This window comes from Hippocampus zosterae, chromosome 3, assembly GCF_025434085.1.
Source record: "Hippocampus zosterae strain Florida chromosome 3, ASM2543408v3, whole genome shotgun sequence".
NCBI classification, from domain to species: domain Eukaryota; kingdom Metazoa; phylum Chordata; class Actinopteri; order Syngnathiformes; family Syngnathidae; genus Hippocampus; species Hippocampus zosterae.
The window spans coordinates 15,685,783-15,710,615 of NC_067453.1; the positions used below are offsets into that span (position 1 = coordinate 15,685,783).

At 40.2% G+C, this 24,833-nt stretch overlaps 1 protein-coding gene across 1 annotated transcript in view; it reads left to right on the plus strand.

Moving 5' to 3' along the window:
- The window catches only part of sema3e (sema domain, immunoglobulin domain (Ig), short basic domain, secreted, (semaphorin) 3E), a 29,583-nt gene extending 12,120 nt beyond the window's left edge, over positions 1-17,463 (plus strand). Inside the window, exons 2-17 of the mRNA XM_052060248.1 lie at positions 5,072-5,232; positions 5,415-5,474; positions 5,714-5,833; positions 6,730-6,823; positions 6,983-7,099; positions 7,393-7,535; positions 7,644-7,758; positions 9,318-9,387; positions 9,456-9,600; positions 10,915-11,140; positions 11,820-11,911; positions 12,647-12,688; positions 12,909-13,075; positions 13,544-13,611; positions 13,722-13,855; positions 15,764-17,463. Of these exons, the coding sequence (XP_051916208.1) occupies positions 5,072-5,232; positions 5,415-5,474; positions 5,714-5,833; positions 6,730-6,823; positions 6,983-7,099; positions 7,393-7,535; positions 7,644-7,758; positions 9,318-9,387; positions 9,456-9,600; positions 10,915-11,140; positions 11,820-11,911; positions 12,647-12,688; positions 12,909-13,075; positions 13,544-13,611; positions 13,722-13,855; positions 15,764-16,261 (2,252 nt within the window). The 3' untranslated portion in view covers positions 16,262-17,463. The remainder of the gene's footprint in view (positions 1-5,071; positions 5,233-5,414; positions 5,475-5,713; positions 5,834-6,729; positions 6,824-6,982; positions 7,100-7,392; positions 7,536-7,643; positions 7,759-9,317; positions 9,388-9,455; positions 9,601-10,914; positions 11,141-11,819; positions 11,912-12,646; positions 12,689-12,908; positions 13,076-13,543; positions 13,612-13,721; positions 13,856-15,763) is intronic.
- Positions 17,464-24,833: the final 7,370 nt, after the last annotated feature.

The following is a 24,833-nucleotide window of genomic DNA, read 5'->3' on the forward strand; positions in this document are numbered from 1 at the left end:
ATGAATTATTATTATGCCCCTTCAAAGTAGCCTGGTTGCTGAGCCTCACATAATCACTGGGGACGATCAGTATATAACTTCCGGATCCATAAGCAATTTATTTTCATATTTAGAGTGGGACATATATTCCTCTCTTTGAACCGTCACTTGATAACATTTTTGTACTTTCATCATTTTTTTCTCTCCCTTCGTTGTCCATTCATTTCTTGTGATTATATGTTCTTGAATGCAAACACTTTGTTTTTCTTATTTCTTCTTTCTACCCACAATCTTGCTGCTGTAGACTATACATTTCCACAGTGTGGGACAAATAAAGGTTGTCTTATCTTATCTTATTCTTGTTAACCAAAAATTGTATGTGTATATGCATAAGCATATATGTGTGTGTGTGTGTTATTGTTTATCTTACCATCCACAGTCTGGTTTCATGAAAGAAAAGTCACACATGATCAGATCAACGCCCAGCACAACCATACTCAAACAGGATCGAGCAACATTTTGCTGAGCATAATGTATTACTGTAGATAATTACATTTTCTTTGCGATTACTTCCATTTTTTCTGACTACCTCAAAATCTCCTTTAGCTCATTCTGCTCGCGAGCTAAAAGCCATCAGAGTGATCAATTCTAACTGACGGCCGACACAATTTTTCAGACCTTATATGGCTCATTTGTTCAATTCATGTAAGCACAATGACAAAAAAATAAAATCTCTTCACAATTCTAAATGTTGCTTTATACTTTGCTTGCTGTGTGGTGAATGTAAGGATTTTGATTGATGTTGAGTGTAAGAATCTAAATGTTTTTTTTAATTATTTTCGAATTTGCATTCAGATGTATTGATTATTTATTCTGTAAATATGTAGTCAATGTGAGTAACTTGCGCCAGTGTATCAAGGTCTAAGAATAAATACTGTAACCATGTGAAAATGCCAGAAAAATCACAGATATCGAAATTTCCCCCCCAGCTGTGGGGCTGGCCACGGGGGTGGCCAAAGAATGACATGGGGTAGCCACAGCCACAACCTAGCCACCATGTACCTTCACACCTGCCACTTTTTTGTTTTGCTTTACTTGTCTTTCTCCATGTTCGTTCATTTCAGTTTCTTGCATTGCTCATCCTTCTCTTGTTCCATGATCATTTCACCGCTTTCTTCCTGTGTGGTTACGTCATTGGCAATTATCCCATTGCTGTTATTGAAGAAGACACGTGAGAAGTGGACGAGCGAGCGCTTTTGGCACGCGTGCCGTTTTAGGCTTCACTTTAAATAGCCGTCAATGTCTGTCACCTGAATAAGTGCTAGCAGATTTTGACTGCACAACAAAAAAGGAGTTCCTTGTTTTGAGAGCTAGGCTGACACTCAAATGTCAGAATGGAATGCACTCTTTCAGCCAAGTTCCATCAAACTGAGAAATGACCACAAGAGGTGCGAGTCAGCCTGTGTGCTGATTAGATAATTACAGGGAGCGTGTATGACTACTTGCCACACCACCCAAAATCTCTAGCAATTCCAGACCCAGTGCTACTCAAACAAACAGTTCTTGTTTTTCCAACATTTATTCCTTAATCACAACAAAGTACTACTTGCACTCATCTACTCCACTGTGGATACCTAATCCTATTTTAAACAAATGGTGATGGGATTTTCCTGTGGTTAAAATATTAATGGGATAAAGGTCTCCTGCATCTATGCCCATGATCGAGTTTCAAAAGAATATACAGACGATAGGAAAGAAAATTCACCAATTAGCCTGTGCAGCCTCAGCAGGTAGCAAGACCTCATAACAAAATCCCCCATTGTTGTGATCCAGATAAGTGAGACATTTAGTGCAAGTACAGCACATTAACCAGAGGGTTTCTAGGTGCTTAATTCTCACTATTCTAAAACGATCTTGCTCAAATTGACACGGATTATCGTTCTACCAGAACAATTCAATGGATTAGAAACACATCCGGCAGATCAGTACGGAAGCTATGGTCAAAGTTAAATATGTCAGGGTACTTGTACGATATTAGCGTCGGGGTTCTCGGGTTGGCTTCCGATTCCCCCACCCGGAAAATTTTGGATTCAGCATTTAATATATTTCAAATAGGCCGATAGTATGGGTTGGGTAATAGAAAGAGGCAACTGTATTATTTTGCTGGCTGTTTTGATACTGTATCTATGCACCAGCATTAAATATACTCCCAGCGGGAAAAACACTTGTCAATCCCTGAAGGGTTGGCCATCGGAAATTTTGGGGACAAAAAATGTTTGTACCACACCACCGCTTGGCAGTGATGAAATATGTCATGGTGTACTGTAGATGCTTCTATTTTTGGCTGTGTCACGATATTTTGGCAACATTTTGTGATATCACATGGTGACTTAGTTTGTGAAGTTATTTCACACAGCTCCACCGAGGCCAACACTCTTTTTGTGTAACCCTGCATAACATGCACTCACACCAGAACGGAAGTAATTAAAATCCATTTATTGAGTGCTGGTGTCTAAGGACTGGTCATGGCTTGTTCTTAAATGAAATCCCTTCCTGCCAGTGAAAATGATTTAAAATTTAACACATACCAGGTCACCCATTTTCCCTTCACATGGACACCTGGTTCAGGTCTTTTGGGAACAACGAAAGCATTATTTTTTTGTTAATTCAGTTATTTCAAACAAAGGGCTGTTGAGACTCGCAGGAAGCACGTTGGACTCAGCATAACTTCTTTTAAATCTCTTCACCTTCAAAGTCATGGAAGTGTTTCTGCTGATTTTCACCCTGTGCCCATGCAGCACATGGAGAGCATGTTTAGCGGAACGGCCTGTCAAGCTTAATCAGATCATCCGACGCACGTGCGCACGCATCCACTTTTGTGTATATTGAAGGCATGAGCGGCGCTCCACTCAATTTATGCAGTTGGGAGTGTTCTCATCCACATGTATGCTCCTTCCCATACTTTGTGAGGTCCAAAACTTGCAAAGATATTGCACGTTGCCAGAAAATTGACATACACTGTATATTACACCTACAACCAAAGTTCCTGCAAATTTTCCATGGAACCGAATATTCACACAAACTCCCTGAACATTCCATGGTGAGCAATGTCAATCAATGTCATGCTCGCAGCTGAAAGGGAACAATGCCTACAATGCCTTTTTACATCAACAAACACTTTTCCATAACAGTTTGCACCTGTTTAAGGATCAGTAACTTTCCATCGGGTAAACTAAAAAAATACATCAATGTTTAAACCTTCCCCAAGTTTGGTAAACCAAGACCTCGACAAATCCACGTTAGCATAAAATTCTACCTTCAAAAAAATAAAAGCAACTCATTCTCCCCCTCCTTAATAACACACCATCATACTGCTTAGCTTGGATTATCGGTGTTTGACTGGCGGATTGATGCATTATGTGACACACTTGAGAGCAAAAGGGTTTCCACATGGGAAGAAGTGACAGGATATAAAGATGCCAAGAGTTATAGCAAAGGGGTAATTCTTCGTGGGAAGATGATGAATTTGAAACATGTGCCACATATGTGGAGATGTGACCCAGGCAATCCTATCTATCATTCATATCTGTACACTCATGAATCATATTTCACCGACGTGGTTACACACCGTGTGTGTGTGTGTGTGGGGGGGGTTCCTTCCAAATTAAAAAATAAATACATTGCATATGAGATTGAAAAAAAATGTTTAAGGGACATCGGTCATAAACAAAAGAACTCTCTGCATGATGTATCATCGCCAGCTGTGATCTAATATAGTCACAATCAACTCAACACAGCTTTATTTACAGAGCACTTTGCAGTAGGAAGCAACAAAAGGAAATGTTAAAGTTAAGTACTTACTCACCAAAATTGACGAACAGTAAAATAATAAAAGAACATAACCCATGCTCTTTTACCCCTGTGTTCATGGTCCAGACATACTGTATAGCCACTGAGACTTTAACGCTAACGTTCCAACAGATGGGCCCCATTTACAAGTTGGTTTTCCATCTGATGGTAGGAGGGGAATGAGATTAACCGTTAAAGGTCAAGTTCCAATTCACAGTGTCATGAGCTTCGCGGGCTACAGTTTTATTATTATTATTTATTTATTTATTTATTCATTTATTTGTACTCAGAACACAGCCACCCCGAATTAAAAATTTTTGGGCTGCACATTCTAAATTGATTTGTAGAGTAAATGTTCACGTAAGAGTTTTTCTCAGAAAACGTGGTGCAAGAATGTGACATGAGAGCCAAAAATTTGCAATTGAATTGGACTCGTCCTGACTTGGTTACAGGAAGTGTTGGTTAAGGTTCAGCTCAAAGGCAGTGCAAATCTGAGCATAAACAGTTGTCTGTCTCCATATGTATATGGGGGGAAAACGACGCACTGATACTCCTGTTAGCTATCATTCGTTGTTAAAGTTTTGCCAGGTCGGACATGTAAGCTTTTTTTGAGTGGTGGCCTTGTCAGATGCGGTATATTGATGATATAATGCTTTATGTTTTGGTGATCATTTCATTTGCAGCGTATTTGTACTCTACAGTTGCATCCATGGGTATGACTACTTGTAACTTCGCGAGCAGAAGTTTGCCCCCCCCCCCCAAAAAAAAAGCAGTAGTTGTGCCAGTCAATGGAAATTGTACTCGCACTGTCTCCAATTTTAGGGGCAGCCTAGATCCCTGAATTATATGTCAAACAAATACAGGCAGCAGAATTACACAACCAATGAGATCACTGGGAAGTTAAAAAAAAATTAAGCCATTTCATGACATTCCAAAGTGTAAAAAAATCAAATAAAAATATTCAGCAAGCGACAGTGTGACATCTCAAAAGGTCAGTCATCTTTGATTGAAAGTCGTGTATTTTCAATTGCACTCATTACAAAAAACTTTAAAGCATGAATCTGTGATGTAGACAATGGATATTGACAGAACAAGGCTATTAATTCTTAAATTCAATCAACCATATCTAACCTGGGCATGGGAACTTTTGCACTATTTGAAATATAATACAAACCGCTGATGCGGCATTACTATAATCATATTTGTTAATCCTCACTGTCTCGTGTTGATATTATCGCGACAGAACTTTGGCAGTTAAACAGGACGTGGGTGTTCCAGGGCAATGGAGTGCCTCTTCAGCCCCAGACCATGCTGCTGGACGAGGGCCACGAGAGGCTTTATGTCGGGGCCAAGAATGCTCTATTCTCCCTCAGCCTGGACCAGTTTAACACGCAGCACAGAGAGGTAGTCCGGAGCCAAGACTAATGAACTCTTAAACCCGTAACTGGATCATGTGACCTGCTTGGATGTGCATGTTCAAACATTGAAGTGGTAGTATTTTGACTCCAAGTATAAAACTGAAGTCATACTTTGAATAATGCCAATAATTGCCGTACTGTTCTTTTTTTCTCTTTACCATTTTCCAGATCCAGTGGGCCAGTTCTGAACTCCAAATAGAAGAATGCCTGATGAAGGGCCGGGAAAAAGTATGTCAATAAGTACATATGACCGAATTGTATTGGTAAAAAACCACACGTTGAGTAGGTTATGAAGAGTAGCTCAATCAAGGTTCCAGCTCACTGACCTCTGGTTCACCTGCCCTATTGACATGATTGATGATGCAGTAAACAGCTGGCATTTTTCCATGACACTTTTCTCCATCACACAGCCCCATGATGCAATGTTGTCACCCCCCGTGATGCATTTGTCCAAATTCTTCTAACAGATGGAGTGCGCAAACTACATCAAGGTTTTGCAACAGTACAACGAGACCCATCTCTTGGTCTGTGGGACGGCATCCTTTAACCCCATTTGCGCCTGGGTACACGTGGGACACACTGGAAAGGTGAGTCCTTGCACTACTGAGCTCCTTAATCTCCACTTACCAGTAGTTGCAGTTGTCTATTTTGGGTGCTTCATTCGCAGCTTGCATATCTTATGTCCAGTTTCCATTAAACAAGCAATCGAGTATCAAAGTTCTGCGGCATGGTGCGGCAATGCAGTAAACAAGTATCCCTTACAGCCAGGTGGTTCTGAGGTCAAATCTCGGCTATCAAATTTGCTCCTGGACCCTCTTTTTCTCCTCTCCACATTTCAGAAAAACCATAAATGATAAATGAATTAAAGGTGTGAATGTGAGTGAAGGTCTTGTTTGTTTGGTGAGTGGTGAACTGGAGCTGGCCTTTGTTACAGTCATTTGAGGGGCCGTATTCACAGCACAGCGGGCTTCCAGGATCACATAAATCAATGACAATTTGGCACCACCGGTGATGGTTGGAAAAATACAGGCTGTGAATCAATGGTTTTGTTTGTGTGAGTGCCACCTGGATTTCAGAGCTTCGGCATCAGTAGTGTTGAACTCATTTTACACACACACACACACACACACACACACACACATATATATATAAGTGCCTTTCAAGATATATATATATATATATATATATATATATATATACAAAATACGTTATACGTTAAATCTTTCACATCAACTGCAGCTGTAACAAAGTACTTTTTCAACATAAAATATCAATAATACACATTTTAAAATTATTCCTACGTACGCCTTCTTGTTAGAAGTGGTGATATATAACTGACCTTTATGATGGCTCATCCATCACTCACTATCCATAGTTCACTTCTTCTACGTATGTTCCAGATCACACGGCTTATTATTAAAATCTTTTTCTGTATGCTTGGCCTCTGATGTGTAACAATGCCCCTGTGGTTTTGTGCTGACAGGACAGGCTATTTACTCTGCTAAAGGAGAGCATTACAAGCGGTAAAGGGCGATGTCCGTTCAGCCACAAGAGTCCCTGCACTTCTACACTCTCAGGTAAGTAAGAACAAGAGCTAAAATCTCAAGTGTCATATGCTATGCCAGAAAGATTTAAGATTGGAGTCGCTTGTTTCTTAGAGATTCAATGCCGCCATCTTGTGGTCATGTTCCATCATGGATTCATAACAAGTGTTGGTGCTTGTTTGTTTGTTTCAGGTGGAGAGTTGTATGTCGGCCTCTACACAGACTACTGGGAGAACGATGCTGCCTTGTGTAGACTCAACAACCGCACCTACACGCGTACTGAGAGGGACGACAGGCAGCAGCTCAACGGTCAGTTGCTATCCATCCGTCCATTCATTTTCTGGATTTATGATGTTCGAGGGGTGCTGGAGCTTATCCCAGCTGACGTTGGGCAAAGGTCAGGCTACACCCTGGACCTGTTGCCAGTCATATGTAGACATAAAGACAGGGGCAGAAAGCCCGCCACATTCACACCTTCAGCGTGAGAATTGTGGCTGTCCAACAGTGGGTGTTCGTGGTGCACAATACCGAGAAGTGCAGACAACATACCTCGATTTACTTTTGTTCCAGCAGAAACTAGTTTCACATTTGTCTGTCTGCAGAACCGAGATTTGTCGGCTCAGCGGTTATTCCTGATAATGACGACAAAGATGATGACAAAGTTTACTTCTTCTTCACCGAACGTGAGGTGGATGCAGAGGGGCTCTACAAGGCTGTCTACACCCGTGTCGGACGAGTTTGTGCGGTAAAGGATCTGATATATTGTTGTGGCTTTTTCTGGGCAAAATCCACCATAAAGCCAAAAGTGCTGAGAGTGAGGTCATCCATCATTTGGTGTCCTATCATCTCTCAGAATGATCGGGGAGGACAGAGGATGCTGGTGAACAGATGGAGCTCCTTTCTGAAAACTCGACTCATTTGCTCCGTGGCCGGACCTGATGGCATTGATACTCACTTTGATCTACTTGGTGAGGACATGTGGTTTACCTCATTGTTTTCTAGTTTAGACAGCACACTGCCTATACAAGTTACAAAGTTGGGAGATATACACAGAAGCTGTCACGTAGCAAGGTGGTGGTGGACCCCAAAAAGCAGGCAGGAGGGAGGAGCGGGGTGTATTTGAAGAATTGGATTTAAAACAAAGAAAACTACATCCAAAACACACAAAGTTCAAAGTATCAAACAAAAATCATGACTAAATGTAAAACATAATGAACTAAACATGACAGAAAACAAGAGCAAACAGCAACACACATGACAGTAGCGAGAAGCAACAATGACCCGACACTGGGAGTCCTTTTAAAGCCCTAATTAGTTATGACCAACAGGTGTGCAGCTGCCAGGGGAGCCCTACAGTGCCACCTGTTGGTCCCTAAACCGAATCCTGACAGAAGCACACCTACTGACATAAGTACTCCTTGATGTGATTTCATAACTAATTAAACATTTGATCAAAACGTCAGATACAATTACGCTAAATATTATTTGGGCAAATGCCCGATTTGGATTAATTACAACTGCTTCCAGCACAGAACAAAATAAAATCACAAAATGCCAAAGGGTTAGGCATCCGAACATTTTATAAAGTTTGTTTTTTGTCAATTTAAATCGCAAAATCCCAAATGGATGAGATCTATAAATAACTTAGTTGGACATCAAATCTACATTGACACATCGAAGAAACTGTTTTACTTTCAACAGGTATACATATGTGTCTGAACAAACATTATACTTTTGTGTCAGATTTAAATGTCCAAAATTAATAATCTAGTTATAACCAGCTAAAACTTGACGCGCATTACAGCTATTCAATTGCACCTGCATACAAATTGCTCAACTCAAGAAACAAATGTCTAATAATGGAAAGGGGGCTACAGGTAAATCTCCAATGGAAATTGCTGCCAAATGCTGACTCTTTATCTGATTCAGATTAAACTTGGTACCTCATTACAGTACATCTATTCTGCTACTCCTGCAAACAAACTGCCCAACTCAGGAGACACAATGTAATGTGGAAATGGGTCTTTTTTGACTATTTTAAATTGAAATCGCTGCCAAATGCTGACTCTGCATCAGATCCAGATTCTTTTTGGAGGGTATTAAAGCTACTGCGCTTACTCACTTACTCAGATCAAATGTTATAAGTATCTGAACATGGTAAAGACCGTATTTGACATTTAAATTGCTGTCAATTGTTTAATCAGGATCAGATCCAGATTACACCTTGTTTGATATTAAAGATACTAACTGATTTGAACATCTGAAAATCTTAAATGGCCAGTTTCATGTTCACGGCCTATTTCATGTTCACGTCATATTGATGTCAAATTGACAACCTGGATCTGTTCCTTATATAGATCCAACTTTAGATATTACAGCCTCTCTTATTACATAACATCCTGAAGAGAACATCTGCCCTGTTTGAAATATCAACTGCCTCCAAAACCAAATAAACAGAGAACCTGATACAGTTATGCTAAAGAAATTGTTCTCTTATCCAAAATAAATTCTGACTTTTGTTTTGCAGAGGACGTCTATGTGTTGAAGAACAAAGACGGGGAAAACCCAGAAATCTTTGGCCTTTTTAGCACAACCAGGTGAGGAAGACAATGTTTCTTTTTCATGACATGAAGGCAAACTGATCACTCGAAGTCTTCTTTTGCAGTGCCGTGTTTAAAGGCTATGCGGTGTGTATCTATCACATGGATGACATCCGAGCCGCATTTAACGGACCGTTTGCCTTCAGAGAGAGACCTGAGCATCACTGGACACCTTCTGAAGATAAAGTCCCCTACCCACGGCCTGGATCTGTAAGTCCTGTTTGTTAACTGAGTTTTTGATAACCTATCTCTGACTTAACCACTGTGAGGACAAACACGAAAGAAGATGGATGGAGTGACTTTTTAACTTTTTATTTCATTCTAATGTTAAATAGAATATTGTTTTGCAGGAATAAGATCACATAGATGACTGTCACAAAGGCAATGCTCAGGTCGAGCAGAACTAATCCGGAGATTTTACCTGCATCTGGGTTTAGGCCGATGTCCTTTGCCACCTTGATCAGAGCTAACTCGCTGAGACAAATATTTATTTTGTGCATGCAAATACTTCATGTTTTTTCTACTTTCTTCCCTCCAAATTTTGCTGCTGTGAATTGCGAATTTCGCCATTGTGAGACGAACAAATTGTTCCTCATCTCATCTTATCTTAAAAAATACAACCATTATGAAATGGCTGACAGCTTTTATAAACCATACACTAGATCTCTGGAGTGCCTGTCCACTCCACTGGGTTTGAAATTAAACAATCAAGGAAATATTTTTGTTTGCAGCCTATTTCAGAATTTTGTTGGATCAAAAATACAACTTTACATAATTCGTCCCTCACAAGTTTCTCCATCCGTGAGATATCATCTTGGCAAATCCCAAAGGTATAATCTCAACACAAAAATATCAGAGTACAGATTTAAACCGTGAACCTCAGAAGTGAGTCACGCGGGCTAACTACTAGGATCCGCTAAATTAACTGAAACGTGTCATTTGATGGCTGGTAAAGAAGTGCTACATCTACGAGGGCTCGTGTCCAATTTGCAGTTCACGCTCGCTTTTATAGACTGCACAAGAAGCTATCCTCTGAACTCCGCTGTCAGTCAGAATGGTAACCAAAGCCTCTTTCAAGCAAGTCAGGGGTGCACAATCAAAACAGGCTGATTTCAGAAAGGTGAAAGAGAGGGTGACTAGTGTGCTACAATTGTTGATCCTTGGGGTATTTTGGTGAAAGCAAGTAATAGATGTGTTATTTAGATGACTGGGAATTATTTTAATTTGTGGGGGAAAAAAATACTTCATATATCCTTGAGGCCTGTTGACTTGATTCCAAAACCACCGCAATTTGACATTGTTATGTTTTTTTATGGACTGATGACGTTAGAGTGGAACATCACAGTGAGCATGGAAAACTCCATGCTGAATGTAAGCAACCTCCATCAGGCCATGCCGTGCCGCGGGCAGCCGCAGTCAGACCACAACATACCAGCTTGTTTTTACACACACAGCAAAACCATGCCAATGCAATTAATAACCTTGTCTACTTCCTCCGCTTTAAATTTATCATCTCCTTGACAGTGTGCCAGCAAAATCAACGGTGGTGGTTTTTCAAGCTCTAGGGAGTTTCCAGATGAGGTTCTGCGCTTTGTGCGCTCTCATCCTATGATGTATCGTCCAGTTCTTCCGCAACATCGCAGGCCGGTCTTCCTGCAAACACAGCCTAGCAGGAGAAAGTTGACACAGATTGCGGTGGACAGGGTTCAAGCCCAAGATGGACACTACCATGTTCTCTATATTGGGACAGGTACTGGTTGTTCTTTTTGTCAACATGTATTGTTGAACAGCTTTTTATTTACCGTAATCTTGGAAGGACCACTTTTTGTTATTATTGTTGTTGCTACGGCTCTTATATCAGTCAGATACAGTATATATTTATCCATGTTTTCAAGTGTGAGTGCAGATTTTCTTCATTCATACGAACAACATGAAACAATCCGACCCTGCATCATCATACGATCAAACGCTAAGTTACAAAAAAGAAATAAATAAAATAGAATGACAGTAATGAACAATAGTATTCGGAAGAATAAGGTATTTTGCATTAGCTGTTAAACAATATGATTTTAGTATGATATTGTATGTTACAGTCCAAAGTAAAAGGATTTTATATGATACAATTTTGTATGATACATACTAGACAAAGTTTTTTTATAATGAAAACAAGACACATTACCAAATAGAAGGATATTTTATGACACTGTATGAGAGGTACCTGGTACAATACAATTTAGCATCATAGGTAAGTTGTGAGACTATAGAATTTGGTATGATCATGTATGATGCCATACAAAAACAATAGGATTTGCTATGATACAAACAATCCAATTCAGTATGAAACGGGTATATTGTTCGGCTTTATGTTTAATGGTAGGATAGAAATGATTTATTCAAAACAATCCATCATTGCTGCCTTGTCCCTACAGATGACTCTCTGGTGCTCAAAGTTATCACGATCTACAACAAAGATACCGACACAATGGAAGAGGTGCTGCTGGAGGAGCTGCAAGTGTTTGAGGTGTGAACAGGGCAACACTGTAGTTTGTTGAAATGTGGACCAGATCTCGATTATACATTACCCTTGTACATACAAGCAAACTTTGTTCATATTCTAGTGGCATAAACATTGGAAATTGAAGGGAAAAAAAGGGATGGAAAGTCAGGGGTATAATATCAAATATTGTTCCCAAATGCGCATTTGCATCAGATTCAGATAAAACATGACATTAATAAAAATAAATGGACATTCCATTCATAAATGACTTACCTTTTTCAAATTTAGGAGTAATTAAATAAAAATCAGAACACCAACCATCCCCAGTTGCGTTTACACAGACGGTGACTGAACTAGAATCAGTCCAGCAAAACAGATTCTGCTCTTACAAATAAAGTGTAAAGTTTGTTCAAATCGTATTATATTTGGGAGAAAAGTTATATATCTTTGATTTTTTTTTTGTTTTTTAATAAATTGTATAAAATTAATCTACCGTACTGATTTTAGTTAATGGTCCTGCAACTATAAAAATATACATATGTTTACATTTTATGCACGTCCCCTTTGTTCAAATCGTATTATATTTGTGAGAAAAGTAATATACCTTTGTTTTGTTTTTTTGGATAAATTGTATAAAATTAATCTACTGATTTTATTTAATGGTCCTGTAACTATAAAAATATACATCTGTTTAGATCTTATGCACGTCCCCATGCTATTAAGGTGTTGACACAGCCGTCTGTCTTTTTTTTCTTCCAGGTTCCAGGACCAATAAAAGAGATTATTATATCCCCTAAACGGGTAAGACTGAGAATCTATGAGCACTTTGTGTGACAACAAAACCTTTACGTTCCCTGTGCATATTGGCTATTAAAATTCAGCATTCCTGCAATTGTGCTTTTTAACCACAGGGTGATCACATTGCATTACTTTGCACGGCTGTGTTCTGTCATCAGTCCTAGGCTAACAATTGTCGAGCATATTGAACATCCTGCCTGTGTTTATTTTGTGGGGTTGACAGCAAAAGTTGTATGTGGGCTCGGATGCGGGTGTGGCCCAGGTCCAACTGCACCACTGCGCCCTCTATGGCTCAGAATGTGCTGACTGTTGTCTGGCTCGAGATCCCTACTGCGCTTGGGACGGCTTCACCTGCTCCAGCTACTATCCATCTGGAGGCTACACCAAGAGGTAAAACGCAGGACAGAGGTGGGAATGTACTCACATGCCTCAATAGAAATAATGTGTGTTATAAAAATAAAAAATACTCCTTTCCTTCAGTAAAATGTAAAGTACAGACACCGACAAGTACCTTCGTACATAATACAAAGTAAAAATCAATTCTTACTGTCAATATAGAAAATGCTTGTCTTGATCATTGATACAATCACAACAAAATCTCCCTACTTTGACTAATTAATGGTCCAAATGTTTTTTTTTCAAATGTGGGATGTGAAAGTAAAAAGTTGTCAGACAAAAATACTCAGGAACAGCTACATGAAAATTTTGACTTGACTACAGTAACAACCTACTTTGTTACTTCCCACCATGAGCTTAGGGTGTTATTTTGTTTTCCAGCAATACTTCTATCGCACATGCAAATGTCCCACTCCCACCCTTCTTTATTTAATTTAATTTTTTCCCCCTCCATCTCTTTAGACGATTCAGGCGACAGGATGTTCGCCATGGCAACGCAGTCCAACTGTGCAACGGCCTGCAAATTGACGGTGAGTGGAAAAGAGCAGGTATTTCAAAGAACTGCTGTAGAAATACGAATACTGTGCTTGTATAGTAGATTGTCAACAAACTCAGGTTTTTATCCTGTTTGTCCACCCAGATGAGCCATGGCACAAATCTGAGGAGAAGACTGTTTTTGGTGTGGAGGGCAACAGCACGTTGCTCAGCTGCGTCCCTCGATCGCTTCATGCCAAGGTGCTCTGGTTCTTCCAAAGTGGAGACAACAAACAAGAGGTGAGTGTCGTATGCCGCATGGCTCAAGTAAATGCTACCGTTGATGTAATTTTGGGTGGAAGAGCTTCAGCCATCTGAAATGGGAACATAAGAAAACATCCATCCATCCATTCCCCGATCCACTTCATCCTCACAAGGGTCACGGGGGGACACACAGAGACCAACAGCCATCCGTGCTCACACTCACACCTAGGGACAATTTTTAAATGTTCAATCAGCCAGCCGTGCATGTCTTTGGAATGTGGGAGGAAACCGGAGTACCCGGAGAAAACCCATGCAGGACCGGGGAGAACATCCACACAGGAAGGTCAGAGCCGACCTCTGCACTGTGAGGTTGAGTCGCTAACCACTGGATCACTGAGCCTCCCCCCACTAGAAAACAATTACATAGAATGAATGGAATCTGCACTGGAGTAAATTTTTTTTCTTCATTTTCTTATATTTAAGCACAACTTTCAAACTGTGCATAATGTTAGAGTGATTTACAATAAGATTGTACATATTAGGAATAGGGTGGCCCGGTAGTCCAGTGGTTAGCACGTCGGCGTCACAGTGCAGAGGTAACGGGTTCGATTCCAGCTCCAGCCTCCCTGTGTGGAGTTTGCATGTTCTCCCCGGGCCTGCGTGGGTTTTCTCCGGGTGCTCCGGTTTCCTCCCACATTTCAAAAACATGCATGGCAGGCTGATTGAACACTCTAAATTGTCCGTAGGTGTGAGTGTGGGCGTGGATGGTTGTTTGTCTCTGTGTGCCCTGCGATTGGCTGGCAACTGACTCAGGGTGTCCCCTACCTACTGCCCGAAGACGGCTGGGATAGGCTCCAGCACCCCTACGCGACCCTAGTAAGGATCAAGCGGTTCGGAAAATGGATGGATGGGTGGATATTAGGAATAAAACTACAGTCCTATTTTTGATTAACTGTTTGGCCAACTATGCTACTCTATTTTAGTCCTGGTGATTTGGGTGGCACTTGCAAAGCTAAACATTTTTTTAGGTGGTTCTTGGTATGAAAATGATGAGAACCACCGCTCCAGTATATTACACTATTATACTACACAACACTGCACCTGACAATGTTGCAACAGGAGTCTCATTTTTTTGTACAAGTTCATTTTTTATTTCAAAATAGTGCTTTAGTCCTTCGCTACGATTTTCTACACTACAAACTACACAAAATGACACATCAGGATCCAACTGAATGCAAATTTAAAGTTCTTAGTATTCTTGTCAGCACGACAGAGCTACTGAGCTGTTCTATGAGTGTAATAGAATTTTGTAATTGAGGTGATGTTGTTTTCAATGTGATTTTGGATGTCCTGTCGTATTTCCGGGCGACGGAACACAGCCTACTCAAGAAAATTAGGTTTTCTGCATCACTGAGCTACTGGAAATCATTAAACTGTAGCGAGCCATATGCCATAACAATTGAGTCTGGAGTCATTTAGGGAGGTGGAAATCACCGATCAGAAATATCAGGTCAAAAGCATGCGGTCTCAAACTGAGGCCAGGTGTCCTCTGAGGGTCTGTGAGCCATAATTTGGGGTCCTGCATAATCAAGTTACGGCTCCTATTTTCTTTAATAAAATACACATTGGAAAATGTGTTTTTGGTGGGGGTAGGGGGGGTGAGCTGGAATAGATTCATGGTATTTCTTTTGATTGAATTGAAGTAAAATGATTTGAGATAAGAGTATATTCACTTGAAAGTGTGGTCAGAAAGAATTAAAGTCATGCCTCAAGGCAACACTGTATGTGTTTTCCAATGTAGGGAGCAAATGTAAAAAAGTCATCAGAAAATTAATACTCAAGTATAGTTATTTGAATAATCAACTCCACTACACTAACAGAGTATTTTGACTTTGAACTAGGATGCCATAAGTTTGATAACCCCTCATTAATTTATACCCTCAGGTTCACAAGGATGAGCGTGTGGTCTGGACTTCGCACGGGCTTCTCCTTCTTAGCCTCACCAGCTCTGACGCCGGCATTTACATGTGCCAGACGGTGGAACACGGCTATGTGCACACGCTACTGCGTGTTACCCTGCATGTGCTCAGCGGCGAAACATTGGCGTCTGCCATCAGGCCTAAGGACACGCCAGGAGACAAAAGCGGAGCCCCCTGTCAGTCCCATATCAATCCTATAGTGGGGCCAAGTTTCAGCACCAGGAATCTGGTGCCTGCTTCCCTGCCGGGCTCACACTCTAGGCAGTGGTACAAGGAGTTCCTCCAGCTGATTGACTACAGGGATGCCCAGCAAGTGGAGGAGTACTGCGAGAAGTTGTGGTGCCCAGATAAGAAACGCAAAAAGAACAAAAAGAAGTTCCTTCCCTCAAGTGGTGAGAAAAACGCTAAATCTAGGGCGGCTGCGGCTAATCATCGAGCCCCCCGGCACGCTCTTGACAACTGAGATAGCGCGCGAGCACACACACACACACACACACATCGATGGACAGTCATCAGTGAACAAAAACATGCATGTTTTTGGAGTGTGGGAGCTGGCGAACTCGCCACGCAGCCACGGGAGAACAAGCCACAATTTGAATGAGTGACTTCTTGCCTGCGTGGTGAGTGTACTCACCATACTGCTGGAAAAAAAAATAGTGGGGCATTGAGTAGTAATGCACAGTTATCCAGAGCTGTTGCACCATAGCGGCATAGCGTTTTTGTCGCTCAACCTAGAATTGTATTCACAGATTTTTTTGTCGCATTTTGGATTAAGGTTGTGGCTAAGCGAGAGTCTGACGTTTAGACAAAAGGTGGAACACACTCTGGGTTGGAGGGCAGCCAAATACACAAATTCACCCTTCCATACACCCCTCATAGGCAAGTTAGTTTTCACATAACCTTAACGTGCAACTGCATATCCCAGGCAAGTAAACTTCTCATAGAAAGATCCAAATATCCAACCCAGAAGCTTTAATTGGAAACCAGGTGTGATAATCACATGACTTACTGTGCTGCCAATTATGAACAAACTGCTTTGCCGTTTGCAGCATTTTAATCACAGCATTCCAACACGTGTGTCGATGGCTGCGCGGGCACCCACAGCGGCTCCTCTTCTACTGAGGGGAGAAATTTCATCTCTGCTGTATATTGCACATCTGAGAATAAGCTTGACTTGACTTGTAGCACGTGACAGATGAAATGCTTCACTTTTCGTACTCTTCCTTCGAAATTACAATGTGAGTTGTGACATTTTGACCTTTAGTTTGATGACACGATTCTCAGACTGACTTTGAAAAAAAAAGTGCTGTGCTTGCCTTTTTTTTCTTTTTTTTTTTGCTGTCAAGCGATGACCTGTCACCGACGGGCTGTCGGTCAGTTGTGCAAAAAAGGAGGGCCGCAAGGGGGCACCGATCAATTAGGCGACAAAGACATTGATCTACAAAGACAAGACACACTGTAAATTAAGATCCCGTAGTCTGACCGCATCCAGCGTCAATCCAAATGCACTCTACCGTCTCTTTAAATCTGTACTAGTGCTGTGAACGCACTGCTTGTGTATCTCACTGTATCTGTCATGACAGAAAAAAAAACGTTCTGAAAAAAGATTAAGGGACCAAATTAACGCTGGAACCTATTTGGGGGTTTTGATCATTTTCCATTTTTGGCAAAGTGACAATGTTTGAATTAGGAACTCTTGTCAGTAGTTTTTAGTATACAAAAAAAACAAAGAAAAACTTCATTTGACTCAAATGTATACTGTTCAATGGATAAGGATAGGTCAACACGCCCCAGTTCAAATATATATTATACAGTATATATATATATATATATATATATATATATATATATATGTATTTATATGTATGTACCGGTTGTCACGTTGTGCCCGAAGCGATAGAATGATCGCTTCGTGCACAACAAAATAAGGAAGTGGATCCCCGAAATAGCAGACACAAAAAGAGATTTTGTCAGAGAACAAAAGGAGTCTTTAATGACGAACACAGGGAGAATAACAAAAAACGCTGGTCAAAATAAGGACCAGGGATAGAATAAAGAGAACAACAGAAAACGCTTGCGGGAAACAAATGGCAAGGAAGGTCTGATTAGACAATTATATAAATTTCGTACGCAAGAGGAACAATGGCGCGTAATAACAGCCACAAGGCTAAGAGGCAACGAATAATTCAAATAGTAATTTGAGCGAGAGAATATTGGCGCGGCGTGGAATTCTCCGGCAGTGAGTAGACTGCCAGAGCGTCAAAATAAAGGCAGAGTAATCATTCACAAATGAGTGACAGGTGTGCAGGCGGCGGGGCGAAAGCCCGCCCCCTGCTGGCAAACACGGGACGTGACACCGGTAAACTGAGACCAACACCATAAATGTCACCTAAACTCTGTACAAACAATCCACAGTGTAATGCAACGTAAACTGTGCGTCATGACGTTACGCATTTCAAGTTTACCTTTCTTGACATTTTTTTTTTTGCTTTATACCAGAAGCCTGCAGGTTTTGTCCAAACACAACTGCTGTTTTTAATTCTACCAAACACTTGCAAAAATGTGTTATGGTTAAATGGCCTTCTGTGGTTTAACTTTTTAGCCATAATTCCATAATGGATGCTTACTACAAAGGAGCATGGTGGTGGCTGCGGTAGCAGCATCATGTTTTGGGGTTGTTTTTATTCAGCTGAAACTAGGGCCTTTGTCAAGGGGAAGGGAATTATGAACCGTTGGACATAATCGCTGTGAGCACAAAACCTTCAGTTTTCAGCTGCAAAGCAAAAAAATAAATATCAACAAAAGCCTTGCTAGGACTGATTAACTTGATAAGGGGTTTGTCATATTCATGTGACCAAAATGTGTTATTTGAACATGGGTGTGTAGATCCTTAATATCTACAGTATACTGTATATCAAGAGCAAAATCAGAGGAACTTAATCTTGCAGTGGTCTCTTATTTTTTCCAGAGTTGTATGTATTATAATTCCTTCGAATATGGTTATTATTATTGTTATTATTACACTGATGTATGATGATAACTTATTTTGTTTCTGGCTTATGTATTTTTTAGACATTCATAAACTGGGAAAATGTAATGCTGTTGTTATTTGTGTTTGTGTTCTGACTGTTTCAATAATATCGTACAGGAAAATGAAACAAAACCACTTTGATAACACCAGAAACTTTTGTTTTGTTTGTCTGTATTTTAATCTTGATATGAATGAAAATAAAAGACTAATTAAGCACTTGAGGAAGTTGAATAAATGCTAAATGTCATTTTCATGAACTACAGAATGGAGAAATTTCTGGAGAAATTGTGTGTCAAACATGAAATACTGGAGGAAACATATGGAAGCATGTTTTGGAAAAAAATAAAAATATTAAAAGTTGGAATAAAACCAAGTTGGAATTATTTGAAAAAGTTTGGGAATTAGAGGAAGAAGAAATGCACTTTTATTTTAAAATTGTGATGTGCTAAACATTTTCAAGTTGGGAGGGTTTTATATGGCTAAAAAATGGGGAATTAGAGGTAATCAGAGAAATATCTTAAATTTTGGAGGCTTTTATTTTGCTTTTTTTGTTACAGTCAGGATGAGCTGAGCAGTTTGGTTTAGTTGGAATCATTTGAGTAAAAAAAAAAAAAACCCTAATACTTGACTGTCATTTTGAAATTTAGAAAAAAACAATTCAGTGCTAGGGATTTGCCGAACAGTTTGAATTTGAAGCAGTTTGAATCGGTCAAAAAAATTGAAATTTAAATAAAAACAACAACAAAAAACTCATTGGGAATTTATTTTGTTTCATTAAGAATAAATTGGTAATTTTCATGTGAGGTATGTACATTTTTGGTATTTTAATAATTTTTTCCCAAGCAAATGGAATGAGCTGAAAATTTAGAATTTGTAATGGAATTGATGTGAATTTGTTTTGTTCAATGTGTCATTGTGAGTGAATGCTGAATTTTTTGTGGTCACTTTAGTGGTGAAAAATTAAACCCTTTTGGTCTATGCTTGAGTCTATGCAGAAGATGGATGCAGGCAAAGCATGTTTATAAGGAACTACAAGCAGATTTGCACTTGAACTATGGAAAAAAATAAGTTAAAGGTTAAAAAACCCATAAATATGAATACCTTCGACATGAACTTAATTAGTCAAGGGAAATCGTCCGATGATCTACCTTTCTGTCCAAGTATAAGTCATAAGACGGTATATGGTATCACAGCTGCCTACGTTACAGCATCATGTGTCCCATATCTGCTTGCAGACAAACAGGAGATCAATGCAGACGTACACACAGTCACTGGATATCATGGCTGTTGTACGCAAAATGTTTCGGGAACTACAAAAGGTCATCAACATGATGCATTGTATAGCAATCCTAACTGTCCTGATTATGTCACTGGATCATGTAGTGTGCGAGACTAATCTTTTTGGGACTTAGGAGACCACCGTAGATTCAGATCATGATATAGTTAAATGGCCATATATGAGATTTAACATACGGCAATGGAGCACAATTTAAGTTAATTATTTCACTCGTCTTTAATTGTTATTACTGTGAAAAAAAAACACATTTGCGAATAAACACATTCCTGACAAATCTGGTGCACCCAAGGGATACGCACGGACCCTTTTTTATGACTCCAAACATATGCAAATTAATGCAATAATATATTTTATCTAACTGCAGTAGTTAAATTCACACCTCCGAGGAGTCGTTCTCTCAATTTTTAAGCTACACAGCAATTTCAAAATCACAGCTTTTGCATCCCCCCCCCCCTTACCCTGTACACCACCTTAAAGAAATTACTCATAGCCAGTTTATTGAAATATTTTTTATTGTGTTTATTTCGTGAGAAAAATCTCATCTGGGAACGAAAAGAATAAACATAAAAAATGCCTGCACCACAGTTGATGACTGCTTTCCTTCCAGCATAACATATGCAAAATAGTGTGCAGGTATATTTTATTAAGTGACTGCAGGTCAACACAGCCATCGTTGCTTATTTTTCATTTTAATGGTCCAGCGCAATAGCAGTACAAAGATGTCCTCCTGACTGATTCTCTTTTCGCACAAACGTACACACACACAAATGTACAGGGGGCTTTTTACACAAATTCAAATTCAGCCATGGTCCACCTGAGCCAGCAGGGTGCTAAAGGCATCTGAGGAAGGAATTCATGCTGTGAATAGAGTCCATATGGCTGCCATGGCAACAAGCTCTGAAGCAGCTCAAAACGTTTCCCCCTCTCCCTGTCAAGTCCGACAGGGTGAGCTCGGACCCCTCATACAAGGAATAAATCAAAGTGTGAAAGGGCCACTTTGAATCCATCCGTTGTCATTGATTTCCGGTGGCTGCCATTTTGCTCTCGTACCACCATCTGCAGTCGACTGAAATTAATATCAAACTTCCAACAGGCTGGAATTGTGAAGTCACAGCTCACCTGCTGCCTGGAAATTGTATTTTGGATCTCGCTTTGCGAGCCTGATGGCACTTTGATGTCAGTTTTGCTCAACAGCAGAGGGCACACTAAGGCTGAAATGGCAAATCCCTGAGATGGATGAGGACGGATGGGTACAGAGGCTTCATTGCCATTCCACAAACTTCAGTCAGCATACTGTGTTTAGACTAGTGGGGACACAGAAATCATATTATTGCAAAGGTTTTTTTTTTGTTTTGCCTTAATTTACTCTGTAAAAGTGATGAGCCAGCTAGTTAAGAACTTTTTTGTTGTGACTGGGTTTCGATCCTTGATGGTGTTAGTGTCATTGGGCCTTCATTTTGTAACAGTGCAGTTGGCGCGGTCCTGTATTTTGTCACAGGTCTGAACGCGCTTGCTACTGTTGTGTCCAGCCTTGCTCTCTGTTGTTACTTTATTCATGCCGTTTACCACTTGCTGGGTGATTCCAGGTCTAAATTCTGCTCTTTGTGTCACAGTTTCAGGATTTTAGGTTGCCTGACAGCCCTGTATCCCACAAAAAAAAAACACCATTGCACTGAGCAGTAGAATTCCATCTCTATGTTTTCGGTTCTATTTTAGTGCCTTCAGTGTAAAATATGGTGCATCTTCATTTTCGTGCTGGGGCAAGTCGAGGCTACACACCTTGTTTGGGATTACACGCCTCCGGTGTACCTGACAATTTGGTGAGAGAAAGTAGACTAGAATTTGGACCAGCTAAAAGCAGGTCAAAGTTGTGGCGCAGGTGGTGTAATGCAATTTTGGTGGATTTGATTGAGGAACAGGCTGACAGATTCTATGGACATGTGTGGTAGATGTCATTGTATTTTGTTCATAAAAATGACAGGAGTGTCAGGAGTTATCCATCTAAATCGTTGTCAAAATTAATAGAAAATGTATTAATATCTTACATGATTTTTTTTAAAGACTCCCTCTGACTACGGCACGGTTGTGAGTAGTTGTTGGGGGTTTTGTCACACATGGATCCCGGATAATGTTCACTCTGCAACGTTTAACTTTACATCATCCAAAAGTGAAGATCTTGCAGTTACTTTTAAATGTACTTTGTGAGTGCCAATCTCATGCCTATACTGAAGCAAGTCCTTCCACCATGGGGACCACATGACTCTTCGAGGCTGAATTTACAGGAAATAAATGTAGCCATTTCCATTGTATGGCACAAAAGTCAGCTGTGTTTCCTCCCACAACGGCACCAAATACTACTTTCTAAGTGCTCCCATGAACAAAAACGAGAAAGAAATCTCCATCCATGCGCACAGTTAGACTTCACTGTGCACAAGAGTTGCACCACAAAGAAATAGGGCCCTAAGAGCTCAACTGAGCTCAATCTGTTTTAAGATGACAATCCTCTTCCCATTCTAATCTGAAGAGAAGAGAGGGAGGTAGGACTACTCTTGGTACATGTTATTTGACCAAGCCGAGTTATTGATCAAACTGGGTAAATGGCTTCAATAATGATTTTAGCCTTCTCTTCCACTGTTGTTTGAATGTGTGCGTTGTCACTTGAAAAGATGTGAGCTGAGGTAAAATATTATCTTGGAGCAGCCTAGCCATTTTGTTTTGCTCAGTCAGACAATCCAAGCACACATTTTATAAAACAGAGAAAATGTCTTTCGCGAAAACAATGAGACAAATGTTGGTTCCCAGTCTATCCTTTTAGAGGTGGCTACTCCACCGTCATTGTTTTTTTTTTCTCACACAATGTAAACTTTATATGTAGCTCAATCAGAGAAAAGTCTGATTTAAACTTCACCAATAACTGCATGATGGGTGCTGATGATTAAAACAAAACCCACAATTTAACCACGCTGGCTACAAATTCCAAATCTGTATGTTTGGTTAAAACAAGGACACATTGATAAAATGCTGAAGATAAAAAATGTCAAATGAAGAACAAATGCCAAGCAGGTTGCTGCATATTCTTACCAATCAATATGTTTTATTTAAGAAGAATAGTCATGTATATGTTGTCAAAAACCTATAAAGTCGGTCAAAACTTTGACCTAACATCATTGAAAATAAACATGATTTTGTAGGGACCCATTCAGTGAAAATATCTGTTGTACACAATTTAAAATCATTATGAATATATCCTTGGCATGGGTCAAGCAAATGAAGAGTATTAAAAGGTTACCACTACAATCACTGGGCAGAAGATATAGCTCTCCCTTTTATTGTCATCCAACATTTTTTTTCTCACCACAAGTGAAGGTTAAACACTGTATCCAGCAGCCGATAGCGGCTTTGATAAGCTCCGCAGAAACACTATCACTGCTCAGGCAGCAAGCTTCTCCTGACACTTGCCACTCTGGGAAAGAGCATATTTGACATTGGCAAACATGAATACCGGTGTACAAGCAGACAATATAAGCGCAAAGAGAATGTGAAATGATGTAGACACTTAGCAGTGAGTCAACATGTGTTATCTCAGTGCTGCAGCCGCTCACACTGAATGCATTAAAGTGCAGTTTGAATACATCAATGTGTGTGTTTGTTTGCTTTGAGTCTCGTGGATGGCGTCTAAAAGGGCGTGCACAATCAGAACTGGAGCCAATGATCCTGCACTGGCCTGCTTCGCCATGGCCATGATTGCACATATATATACACATCCATCAATTTTTCTGATCATCTTATCCTCTTCGGACAGTAGGCGGGGGACACCCTGAACTGGTTGCCAGGCAATCGCAGGGCACACATAGATGTACAACCATTTGCGCTCACAATCCCACCTGGAGACAGAGTGTTACATTATCCTGACATGCATGTTTTTGCAATGTGGGAAGAAACTGGATTACCCGGAAAAAAAACACGCAGACACAGGGAGAACACGCAAACTTCACATAGGAAGGCCAGAGGCGGAATCAAACCCTGCACCTCTGCACTGTGAGGCGTACATAATGCCCAGTCAATCACCGTGCTGCCGCTGCACATATACAGTTTCACACTTTTTATTTCATGAATTTAAAACTATTAGTTACTGTGTGTCACCCATATAATAATAAGAATAAGAATAAAAACAGCAATGTAGCCCCTGCTTAAAAACTGACATTTTTCAAATATTTTCATTTTTGTAAATTTTGGGTCACTATAGGAGATATGATTATGTTTCAGGGTGAAAGGATTATTGCTTTCAAATTTCAAAACATCCAAAATTTGACCCAAGCACTGAGTAAGGGCAGCTTGAGGAAGTGTAAAATAATAATCAGACAGCTGCTGGCAAACCTGGCAAGTCTACCACCTTGGCAGAGTGTCGTCATGAGCAAAGCAAGTAAGAAGTGGGAAATGAAAAGTAGACAATGTCCTTCCTGAGAAGATGAGTCATGACCGGGCTCCCCCTTTTTTTACAGTTGTGCGTGGGCTACTCCTTACACTTTCAATGATCTGGCATCCAATCCAGTCATACTCCAAATGCGTCAGGTAGTAGATGAGAAACATACTCATGAAAATGCAGCGAGACCTCAAAGAGACAGCTCCAACTTCCTTTGAGTAAATTATTGAATTCGTGTGATTTCATGAAGATCTGTGCAGTTGCTTGTGGAACCTCAAATACTG